The sequence below is a fragment of the Phalaenopsis equestris genome, unplaced genomic scaffold, assembly GCF_001263595.1.
Source record: "Phalaenopsis equestris unplaced genomic scaffold, ASM126359v1 Scaffold000002, whole genome shotgun sequence".
Classification (NCBI taxonomy): domain Eukaryota; kingdom Viridiplantae; phylum Streptophyta; class Magnoliopsida; order Asparagales; family Orchidaceae; genus Phalaenopsis; species Phalaenopsis equestris.
This window is the reverse complement of record NW_018164444.1, coordinates 78,548,531-78,561,574: the sequence shown is the minus strand read 5'-3', so window position 1 is coordinate 78,561,574 and position 13,044 is coordinate 78,548,531. Positions and strand designations below refer to the sequence as shown.

General features: G+C 38.6%; 1 protein-coding gene across 3 annotated transcripts in view; it reads right to left on the bottom strand.

Moving 5' to 3' along the window:
- LOC110025960 (protein HASTY 1) overlaps nt 1-13,044 on the bottom strand; it is a 115,618-nt gene that overhangs the window by 3,977 nt on the left and 98,597 nt on the right. For 2 of the 3 annotated variants that reach the window (XM_020726707.1, XM_020726789.1), the window contains exon 21: nt 12,817-13,000. In XM_020726707.1, coding sequence (XP_020582366.1) covers nt 12,817-13,000 — 184 coding nt within the window. Of the gene's footprint in view, nt 1-12,816; nt 13,001-13,044 lie in introns of those variants that run through there. The other variant, XM_020726874.1, reaches the window with a different exon arrangement.

The following is a 13,044-nucleotide window of genomic DNA, read 5'->3' as shown; positions in this document are numbered from 1 at the left end:
CTGCCGACAAGATTTTGTCGGACATGAAGGGTGGAGACGTCGTTTGAAAAAAAATGCGAACAGAGCAGTGCGAACGCGACCAAGCGAGTAGAGCAGCAACTCTGTCTCCAGACCGAGACGAGAGGACTGCGAAGGAGGCTGCGAAAGAGGCGTCCTAGACAGACGAGGACGTCTTCTGGAAGGAAATGCGATAACTCGGCCTGCCTCATCGTCTGGATGCGAAAACGGGACGCCACTCGTCGACGAAGACGAAGCAGGGAATACGAGAGCACCCGTCGACGAAGACAAAGCAAGGAATAGAAATGGGAGATCCGTGTAGCAGAAAACTAGGGTTCGCCATGAGGCGAAACCCTAGTAGAAAGGAACGAAACCATGTCAGCTTCTAAGTAATGGAGTATATATATATAGAAAAGTCCAAAGACAAATATATTAATAAAAAAAATGTACATATAGGTTGGATGAAAAAGTCCAAATTGGCACCCTAACCACCCAACATACAACAGACACGTAGAAAATACATGAATATCCAAATAAATCAAGATTAAAATGTAGACATAGAAATTGTACGCCAAAAGTTTGTCAACACTCGCATATTCAGTTAGCTAGAGAATGATCCAATTTAGCCTTGTCTCTACCTCTGTATCTAGGACGAGAGTCAGCTAACAAATTGTTAAGTTTGATGTCATTACCCGAAACAACCAATGTATCATCCATCAAGTTTGGTAGTAGGCCTTCATTCTTCTTCTTCTTCCTGGATGTATAAACATGTCATTCGTCATCCGAAAATTGGCTCATCTGATCAGTGGATTGGTAAGATTGTTGGACAGATGTAGGCTATTGCACATCATGAACGTCATGTGCTTGAATAACAATAATAACTTGCTCAATCTGATCAGGCGGAAGAGACACGGTAGAAATATTGTCACCTGTTACATCAAAGATAGGTTCTAGGGCAGGAGAAGTATGAAATGTCTCCCCTGCCCCCACGACCATAGAAGAAAACGGGGGGGGGGGGGGGGGGGCTATATCATGAGCTTTGTGTGGCATATTATCCTCGAAGATCGTGAGATCTTAAGGAGTATTATTATGATAATCAATAGTTTCAATAACTTGGAGCAAATCAGGAGGAGGGGGAGTCACCGCCTCTGGCTGAACACTCTGCTTCTTTGGTCTTACATGAGGGTGTAGATGATGACATTGAGAAATTGAGTGGTTGAACAGACGGCAATTTGAGCAATATGAAGGGAAATGCTCAATCACAACCCTTTGCCAATATTTATAGTGTTGTGTCTAACCAAATTTCCTCGGAAGCAATTGAAGTTATGTTCCTTTCAACAAGTACCTTGATTTCAGAGGGACGGGAAAGATTAAAAGTAGAAATATCCGTTTTGAATGACTTACTATAGGCTGAGGCAATAGAGTACAACACTTATCGAGTAAAACAATAAAATTTCATGCCAAAGAAGCGAATCTAGACCAGAATGATTAGTGGTTCCGTCTGTGGGTTAAAATTCACCGACTATTTCAAAATCTTCATTTCTCTGTTATCAATCCAAATTAATCTTCTAACAAATAAACATGTATAATCCTCTTCATTATTTAGTTGAATAAAGATGTGTCTTCATCTGAAGTCCAATTTTCCACTCCACAACAAGTTCTCGGAAGGGAGTCGACTAACAAGTTGGTAAGGTGCGTACCATTACCCGAAGTGACTAAAGTAACATCCATTTGATTCCTGAGCTCAAGTAGGTCTTCATTTTTCCTCTTCCTTTTGGATGGGTAGACATGTCATTCCTCATCCGAGGATTGACTCATCTGATCAATGAATTGGTCCAAAGGTCGTCGGACAGGTGTAGGCTGTTGCACATCATGATCCCCATGAGCCTGAGTAACAGTAACATTTTGCTGGACCTTATGAGGCGGTAGTGAAGCAGAAGAAGTATTTCCACCTGTAAAATCAGTGATAGGTTCTAAGGCCGGTGGAGTCTGAAGAAACTTCCTCGCCCCCACGAGAGGAGATTCCAAAGACGGGGGGAGCTACTACAATGTGTGGAGACTGAATTGTTTACATATTGCCTGCAGGGATAAGTGACGTCTTCAGTGGTATCCTTTTGATGATCAATAGTGTCAATAACTTGGAGCTGATCAGGAGGACATGGAATTACTGCCTCTGGCGGAGCGCTCTACTTTTTTAGTCTGAGGTGGGGGTGTAGATTATGATATTGAGAACTGGAGCAGACAAACATACGACAGTTTGAACAATACAAAGGAAAAGACTCAATCTCTATCTTTTTACCAAATTTCCTCAGAAGCGGAAGAAGTGATGTCTCTTTTAACAAGTACTCTGACTTCAGATGAACGAGAAAGATTAAAAGTATGAATGTCCGTTTTGAGTGACTTACTATAAGTTGAGGCAATAGTGTACACCATTTTTAAAGTAAAATAATAAAATTTCAAATTAAAGAGGCAAATCCAAACCAGAATGATTGGTGGTTTCGTCTGTCGGTCAAAATTCACAGACTATTTCAGAATCTTCATTGATCTGTTATCAATCTAGATTATCCTTTTAGTAAATAAGCGCGTGGAATCATCTTCATTCTTAATTTGAATAAGAATGTGTCTACCATCTAAAGGTTCAATTTTTCACTCCCCAATAAGGTGCATAAGCTCAAATTCTTTACGAATAAGCTTCATTTTGGGATGACAATACAAAAATTTCACAACCAAATTCAGATGACAGGAGGAAGCAAGTTGAATATCTTCAGCTTCTGTAAAAAAGATAACAGACTTACAATTATTCCTACTAGGTTTCTTAATGTCCTCCGCCCACTCAAACGAAAGAGAGAAAGATCATGATTTAGGTGTATCTGAGGCTTGGGCACCAGCAAGGGCGACAACATATGATCTGTCCGAAGCCATCACCAATAAAAAGAGACACGGCATAAAAAACAATGACGGTCAGTGAAGGAAAGAGCAAATGGCGAATGGAATCCATGGGAACCCCTTCAGAAAGAGACGCACAAAGCACGACGCGAAAGGTTGGTAGGGATCGAGCGGCCGCGTCCAATCGGGAATCCGTGGGAAAACCCTTCAGAGAGAGACGCATGAAGCACGATGCGAAAGGAGGCGCCACGAATGGTCCGAATCAAATAGTCGTGTCTGATTTGGCCTTCTACAAGCATAGACGCCGCAGAAGCCGAGCCGACGCAACTCGAAACCTACCCACAAAGAGTTGTTGCGTCGGGATGAAGACGAAGACAACGAAAGCAACACACGACGAAGAGAAAAGCAATGGAGGAGAAACCAGGGTTCGTCATAGAGGTGAAACCCCAACAGAGCGTGAGCGACGACTGCACCATAATTTTCTAATAAACATATGAAGAAATTGCTATAATATAAATCTAATCGAACTAAAACAACTATAAAAATTAACATATATTTTGAAATAAAGAAGATTATTGAAATTTAAAAATGTAATTACTCACATCGATCGTCACACTAAGTTCTTAATCTTTCGTAACTAGATGGATGTTGCAGTGAGTTTCATACTGATCTTAATAACACATAAAATAGAAAAATCAACATTAAGATTTAAGTAATTACCGTTAATCTAATTATTCTTCGTAAATTAGCATATGATTACTTACCTGAACTTACGGAGTCGTCCTATAATTAGCTTCTACACGCGATCTCGAACTCGCAGCCTCGGGTAAACAACCTGAAATGTTAAATGACTTCGGAATTCAGGATATATTAGTTCATAAAGTGATTTGCTCAAACTATAATTGATTTGCCAAAACGTACTTTAAACGTATTCTCCACAACCTGCCCTTTTCCAAAACTGCCAAAACTTCCTCCCTCTTCTTCCTTTCTTCTCCGTCTTCCTTTTCCCTTCACTGAATTCATGCTAAAGCTCTTGCTCACAAGCCACTGAAGACACTTCCAACGGCTAACGGAAATGAATAATGCACGAAAAATGAAGCAATTATCAAATCAAAAGTAAGAGAGAAAATCAAATGTCGCTAAAATCAGTTTCACACTACCGATTTCGTTATGGAGACCGGAATCGAAGCTTGCGGCTTCCTGACGTGCCCGCGGCTGCTCTATTTGCGCTATGGATCACGAACTATGCTACAGTAGCCCGACATTGGATTGCAGGAGCTTGCGACAAAAAGTGGGATCGGAAGGAGGCTTCGAGCGAACGAAACCGAGAGGGGGAGAAAAAAAGAGGGATCAAAGGCTCTAGAGAGAAATACCCCATTCACCATCTTAAGGGTTGAAACGCTAGAGTAGGTCGTTTGGGAATATTAATCGGGGTTAGGGGTAATTAAGGGTTAAATTAGGTTTAATTAACTTATAACTTCTAATTTTTATAACTTTCAATTCATTCATAATTTAAATATGATATTATATAGTGAATTGATTGATTTGATGCGTAGAATTTCATAAAATTGATTCGATTGAAATCCGATGAATCTGAAATTTGGGATACATTTTAGGTCGTCAAAATTTTTATCCAATTTCTCAAAACTGGTTATTATAGCCCACTGCCGATTCAAACCCCATACGTCACGCGTCAAGGAGAAATATTGTAGGATGGCAAGAAAGTGAAAAGATGGGAAGTGGTTGAAGATTGAGGGACGAAAAACCTAATTCTTGATGTTGTATAGAAAGAATAGAACAGAGATTGTGACAAGGACAATAAGAATAATAGCCGACAATTTGACGAGTCTCGAACATCTAAAGAGATCCACCAACACTTCTTAAACAAACTATAAACACACCACTTGCAAGAGGAGCATGATACAACATTCTGACCAAAGGAAAATAGACAAAATGAACTCAAAATAACATAAATCAATAAAAAAAATTCCAAACCAAGTTTTATTAATATATTTATATTAAAAAAATTAAAACTTAAATATAACTCAAATAAGAAAAATAGAGTGCCGCACAAGCCCCACAAAAGAATAATAGCCAGAGTTTTCTTACTATGGGCCTCTTGGGATGGAAAAATACCATCTCACTAGCACCTTTCTAGGCAAAGAATCTCCGATGTTACTCTCTCGAGTAGGAGAGGGTTGGCCTCTTGAAGCTTCTAGATCGATGATTAGTGAATGATGTCAAAGGCAAAAAAAAATAATATAGTCTAATGGCAAGTCAATCTTATATGCAAAGTTAATCATCTTTCTAGCAACCATGAATGAACTGTAAGCTTGAGGAATAAGCTTTATACATGACTGCAAGAAACCCCTCCTTCAACCATATTTACAACATATCAGCCTCTTTGAAGATCATAACTTTTCTAGACTTTTTAGTTTACTTTTGATACTTAGTGTTCTACTTGACAATTTCAGTCATCACCTACACATGAAAGTTATGAATCTCTTTAACTTGCACTTTCGCATCAGTACTAAATTCAATAGCTGAAATTATGGGGCTTCTGCTTAACCTCCGGGTTTAGGAAGGGCAACTGTTTAAACTCCTCTTATAAGTTGGATACCTTATTTAACAATTCTGCAAAAGTTTTGATGGTAAATCCTTTCAACATAAAGGCACCCGACCCTTGTATATTCTTAAGCATAATTTTTATGGCATGCCGCTCTTAAAACTACGGTTCACATTTCAAGCACAGGTTTCTCCACCTCAAAATGTAGTCTACTAGAGTTTCACAGGGTTTTTGTTTCTCAACAACAAATCTCTAATGGTGATATGGTGTTGAATTCTAGTAAACGTTTTTCCAAATAACTCTTTTAACTCTGCAAAAGCCTTGACCAGGCTGTTGGACAATTCAAAATATAAGTCAAATGTTGTTCCCGATAGTATGTTAATAGACTGACGGAATAGTAGAGCATCACAACCTCCTGCATTACAACAACTAGCACGAAACTGTGCTCAGACTGTCAAAAAAACAAGTTGTTCCCGAACAGCTCGTGTTCGACTCGTTAAATAGCTTGTGTTCGATTCATTCGTTAAGCAAGTGAGTTGAACACAAATTTTTTGAGCATGATTTAAAAATGAGTCGAATACAAATTTGCTCATTCGTGTACGACTCGTTTTTGCTCGAAATAATTAAATAATTAAATAATAATGTTTATTTATAACATTTTTTATTAATTTGTATATGTATTTAAAAATGCTAATTTTATTATTTTTAAAAATTATTTGATTGGTGTAGTTATAAAAAAATAGGATTTGAGTGATATGTATGTAAACGTTTGTAAAACTGAACATCTAAATGTGATATCACCTTCCTGTTAGTTTTTCTAGCCACTGGTTTCTCTGATTTAGGATTTATATATGTAAATAAATAAGAGTTGGGTGGCATGTGACTAAGCCTCATGAGATTTTTCCATAAAAGTCCATTTTTCCTGATGTGACATATATGCAAATACATAAGAATTGGGTGGTATGCATGTTAATAACCCCACAATTCTCCGCTCCTTGTCAATTCCGCCTCCTTTTTTTAGTCTCACATCGTGTATATGGGAAGTAATGCCAATTAGAAATTCTACATAACATTAAAAACAAAATGAAAATTTTAGTTTTCTCCTGCTCTTAATTGGGAAATGGGAAGAATTCACTTTTTATATTACAAGTATATTAAAATAAAAATTTTATTCTGCAGGTGATTAGGAAATGGGAAGAAATCATTTCTTCTATTTTGGAAATATACTAAAACAAAAATTTTATTTTGAGTCAAAATTTTCAATAAAAAGATATAGAAGATTGTGTAACTCATATTCAAGCCGAACACGAGCTAATACAAAAAAAAATCAAATATAAAATTAAGCACGAACAAGGCTTCCACGAGCTATTTCGAACGCGAGCTTATTTCGAACACAAAAAATTTCGAACGAGCCGAACACGAATAAGCTTTGGGCTCGCTTATGTTTGGCTCGTTTACAGTTCTAAGCGTGTTTAGTATTGTTTTGGGTTCCTTGTTCCGTCACACTTCAAAATTATGTGGGGCAAACCCTTTGGGCATTGGACAATGTTGAATTCTTCGGGATAGGGTCACCCCTTAGCACTATCATACCACCTCGAGCTTGTGGGAACAACTAACTTTGGTTTTTGTCCAAACAAAATACAACAGATATTGCAACAAGACAGTAGGAACTGTAACAATAGGTGATATCGACAAGGTTAGAACATCTAGGGAGATCCACTACCATTTCTCAAATAAACTATAGACACAACTTGTAAGTGGACGATGATACAAAACTCCGCCAAAAGAAAACAAAGAAAATAATCTCCAAATAACACAATACAAGCAAAAAATCTCCAAATCAGTTTCTACATAATATATTTATACTAATGCAGAAATAAAACACCAATTAAAACTCCAAAAAAGAGAAAAAAAAAGGGGGCACCACAAAGCCCGTAATAGTACGATAGCAGGCCTCCCAATTGGAAAATCTCGACCCACTCACACATCCCCCTAGGTAAGGACCCTCCGGTCTCTCTCTCTCTCTCTCTCTCTCCCCCTCTCTCTCTGACATGGGCTCATGGGGCTCACCTGGGCTGAACCGGCTGAAGGAAGCTGGATTGGTTCAGCTAAGGTGGGCAGGGGCCAGCCAACCCTAACATGGGTTAGGGCTGCCGCTCAAGGGGAGGGATCTCCCCTCTCTTATTTTTCTACTAATATATATATATATATATACATACTAATAAACGAAGGAGTGTGCCAATGTCTCCCCGCTCTGCTAGGGTTTTGCCTCATGACGAACCTTAGCGTTTGCTTTCGCTTCGCTCGTCTCTGCCTCTCGCGTCATCTGCCGATTTGGATTTGTCGCTCGTCTCTGCCTCTCGCGTCTTCTGCCGATTTGGATTCGACAATCTACGTTTGTTAGGTTGCGTCTCCTTCGTCGTCCTGTCGCCGCTTCTGCGCACTGCTCCGCCGTAAGGGCGTCGTCTGCTTCTGTGCTGTTTCGCGAAGGTGTCGTCTTCTGCGTCCCTGAGACTTTTGCTGAATTTGCGGGGTTTCCGCTTCTGCTCCCTGGACTTTCTGGATTCTGACTTTGCTCTTCTTTGCTCTGTTCAGTGTTCTTAACGCCACACCTCCATCTATTGGGGATGGCTTCGAATAGATCGTATGCTGCTGCTCTTGCGGGTGTCAACGCCGCCTCAGGTACACCTAAATTGTGTTTTTTCCCTCCTTCGTTTGAGTGGGAGGAAGATATCAAGAAACCTGGAAGGAAGAATGGGAAACCTGTCATTTTTTTTACAGAAGCTGAAGGTATTCAACTTGCCTCCTCTTGTCGCTCCTCTTGTCGACTGAATTTAATTGAGAAATTTATGTATGGTCATCCAAAAATGGAGCTAATTCGTAAGGAATTTGAGCTTATTCACCTAGTTGGGGAGTGAAAAATTGGACTGTTAGATGAAAGACACACTCTTATACAAATTAATAATGAAGAGGATTACATGCCTTTATTTGTTAGAGGAATAATCTGGATTGATAACAGAACAATGAAAATTCTCAAATGGTCAGTAGATTTTGACCTAGATTTTGACCCTCAGACGAAACCTCCGATCATTTCGGTTTGGATTCGCCTCCCTGATATGAATTTTCATTATTTTACTCAAAAAATTTTGTACGCTATTGCCTCAGCTTATGGTAAGCCACTCAAAACAGAAATTTCTACATTTAATCTTTCCCGTCCATCAGAAGCCAGAGTACTTGTTGAAAGAGACATCACTTTATCTGCTTCTGAGGAAATTTGGTTGGACACACAACATCATGGGTATTTGTAAAAGATAGTGATTGAGCATTTTCGTTTGTATTGTTCAAACTGTCGTATGTTCGGCCACTCCAGTTCTCAATATCACCATCTAGATCCACACCTCAGACCAAAAAATCACAATGCTCCGCCAGAGACAGTGATTTCATCTCCTCCTGATCAACTCCAAGTTATTGACAATATTGATTATCAAAAGAATGTCCTAGAAGACGTCACTCTTCTCGCAGACAATTTTACAACCATTCAACTGCCTCTGGAACCTCCTATCATGGGTGAGAAGATTCTTCAGCCCCACTTGCCCTAGAACCTATCACCCTTATTACAGGTTGCAATACTTCTACTGTTTCACTACTGCTTCATCAAGTCAAGCAAGCTGTAACTGTCACTCAGGATCATGGGGATCATGCGCAACAGCCTACACATGTCCAACCAACTTTGAAACAATCTATTGATCAAATGAGTCAATCATCGGATGAGGAATGACAGGTCTACACATCGAGGAAGAAGAAGAATGGAGACCTACTTGAGCTCAGGAATCTGATGGATGATACTTTGGTTACTTCGGGCAATGACACTCACCTTACTAATTTGTTAGCAGACTCAATTCCCAGAACTAGAGGCAGAGGGAGGAAAGTGGGACGTCCCTAGTAATTTTGCGCTCTTTGGTGGCTTTTTGGTTTTTTATCTTTATGCATTTTTGTTTTATTTGGATTTTGTGTGTTTTGTTTTGTGTGAGGTGAGATTTTAAGCTCTCTCATACAACATTTCTGTATCTTTTCCATTTTTTAATAAATTAGCCTTTGGGCTTTTTTCAAAAAAAAAAATTATATATATATATATATATATATTCTTGTGTTAGAGTTCATTTTTGTTTTTCAGATTTCTGTCGTCGATGTCGTTTTCCCCTTGTTACGGCTAACTGGAGGGATGGTGCTTCAGTTGTATCCTGCTCCAAGGTGGTAATTATCTCCAAATTTCCCTCTCTCTCTCACCTCAGTCTGCTATTGTCCCTTCCTCCTTGTCATAACCCCACTACCAGCCTCTCCCAGCTGAAACCCCACTACCAGCCTTCTTGACCCCTACAACTTATCCCCAAGCCGTCAGCCTCAACCTTCCAACAACTATCAAGAAGCCAACCCTCCTCCATCCACCAATTCTCTACGTATGAGAGCTTCTTTTCTTCACACGAGAGCTCTTATGCAACGTCCTTTTCTATTTCTATCGTGACTCGACAATGACGTCAGCGCCGCCTCTTCCCCTTTCTCCTTCAAATGCATAGGAACTTCCGCACTAACCTCCTCTGTGCAACAACGGCTCCACCTCCTCCAACTCCATCTCTCTGTAAACGTCGAGGCTTAACCCTAACAGTGCAACCCTCGACGCCACCATTCGACTCTCCTGGTGAGTTCCTACCTCCCTCACGACAAATGTATAAGCAAACCTACCCGTTTGGTTTCCCGACCTTATCGCATCTCTCTCCTCTTCAGCTTCCCGAGCTTCTCGATTCCTCTTCTTTGGCTCTTCATTTGCCTGACTTCGCGCTTCGCCTTCTCTCATGATCAACCCTTCAATTATTCTACCCCGGGTAATAAAACGAGAAGTTACAACCTTCCCCACTTACAAAAATTTTGTCCTTAAAATTTATAAATAGACCCCAAATGACATCTTATTAACCATGTCAACATTAACTATCCATAAATTTCCTATCGATTCACTTCTTCTATAACTTCGGGTGTATTACTATGCCTGAATATATATTTATTAATTTTAGTTAAGTTTAAATTTTTTAATTTATTATTATTAATTACATTATTGGCTCTTTCATTAATTAATCACAAACCTTGGTCTTCGATAGCTACTTTTGTCACAAACAGACCCGAGAATTGAAATTAACCAAGATAGTAACAGATGGTCGGACGGTGTGAATTTAAAATTTTCTATATTCAATTACTATTTAAAAGATGAAAGAATCACTGGTCATAATAGATTAAATTAAAACAACATACATTTAAAATTATCTCATTACTGGTCAACGTTTTCTATAAATGTTATGTATTCTAACGCTCATATTTAATCAATTGAATTAATCTGAAAATTTGGTTTAAACAAAATAATGAGCTAAACAAAGCATTGGATACTCATATTTCTAAACTACAATAGTACAAGGAAAAAATAAAGGTAAAATACATGCCAATTAAACTTTTAATAAATCAATATTAACATTTGAGATGATATCAATGAATCTTACAATATCAATATCATATGAATATCATTCTATATCAATACAACCATCACATGAGCATCATAAAAAATTATATCAATTAAAGCACATCAATATTAATATCCTTTTTCATATACTACTTTAGTGTTCCCCCACTAGGACCATAAAGAGGTGACTCCATCATAGTTATGCATACACATACAAGCACTAAAAATATTACTCTTGAATAATAAATATTTATTTTTCAATTTCATAGCAATCAATATTCTAGCGCATGATTCAATGATAAATTAAACAAAGTTGAGCATACAAATCATTCTTACAATATAAACAAAATTCAGTAAAATCATAAATCATAAGCATACAGTACAGTAATAGTAAATGCATTTGGTAGAGCAGAAGCACAATACTACTATGTCAAAAGAAAATGAGACAGATTGAAGATGGATGTGCATTGACAGTAAGGCCATTGACAAGATTACTATCAAATATCAGTTCCAAATACCTCGCCTAGATGATATCTTGGACCAGTTGCACAAAGCTATTGTCTTTTCCAAGGTCAACTTAAGCAGCGGGTACCACCAGATCCAAATCAGGTCAGGGGACGAGTGAAAGACCGCTTTCAAGACTCGGGATGGATTATATGAGAGGATAATCATGCTTTTCGGCTTTGTTTAATGTTCCAAGCACATTCATGAGGTTGATGAATCAGGGGTTTCAAGCTCACATTGGGAAGTTCATATTAGTGTATTTCAATGATATTCTAGCATACAACAGATTCAAGGAGCACTTACAACACCTGAAGGCGGTCATCAAGGTTTTGCAATAAAAAAAACTACATGTTCATCCAAAGAAATGTCACTTCCTGACAAAATAATCATGCTTTTCGGCTATATTTGTCTAGAGCGACATTTAGATGGATCCTACAAAGATCGAGAGCATTGTGAGCTAGATTGCACCTAAGCCTTTCACCGAGCTGAGAGTTTTTTGGGCTAACATCATTCTACAAACGATTCATAAGGAATTTCAATACATCTACTGCTCCCCTGAAAGAACACCAATTTTGGCATTACTAAATTTCAATCAGCTGTTTGAGGTTGAGCGTGATGCCTCCAATGTGGGGATCGGAGTAGTACTAAGCCAGGTAGATCACCCCATAACATTCTTCAGTGAGAAATTGAAAGAGTCAACAACATTCTTCAGTGAGAAATTGAATGAGTCAAGGAGAAATATTCAATGTACGACAAAGAGTTCTATGCGATCGTGAAAGCTCTTAGTCACAAGAGTCACTACCTACTGACGAGCGGAACTCCCTCCCTACCTTCGTCTCTCTCTCTCTCTCTGTGCAGTGAACACATTCGAGTAACAGACCAATGGGTGGGTTAAGCCTAAGTAGCAAATTAAAAATTAAGTCCAAATAGCCGAGTCTCAATTGATTGTCCCAATGCTTAGATTAAATAGATCCAGAACACAATGTGATTGCCAACAAGAAAAAGTGGACAAGAAAGGTTGGGTAGAATTATAAAGAGACAATGACGATGTCCATGCCAAATAAAATCATTAGCCTGCAGGTAAAATTCCCTTCAGACCATATTGGTCATTCTATCATCTCCACTGGCACTTCCACGTGCTTTTATTGCCATGGATTATGCCTAAGCAGCACAGGGTCAAAACATCCAAGACAAACTTGTGGATCACTAAAAATTCTGGTGAGGAGTTTTCCAAAAAAAAAAAAAAACAAAGAGAGAGAGAGAACTATTAAATCAGCTGCATTTCACAATTTCATGTTAGGAAAGTTATGGATAAATTACATTTTAGACTTAATTCTTAAAGGATGGACAAAACACATACCTGTAACATTGGTTATGATGCTTGTGCTCTTTTGACAAGCAAGAGCTCTCAACTTGTTTCCAGTAGCCAACTGAAGCAAACTTCTCATAAGCAGCTTTTGCTCTTTTGGGCTACTAGTTTTACTCAGAGCATCTTCAAAAGCAACTAAATCCCCCTCTGTAAGAAAAGGAAGGGATAGCAGAATCTGATAAGAAAAATAAGCTTTTAGCACCAAGAAAACGTCTACTC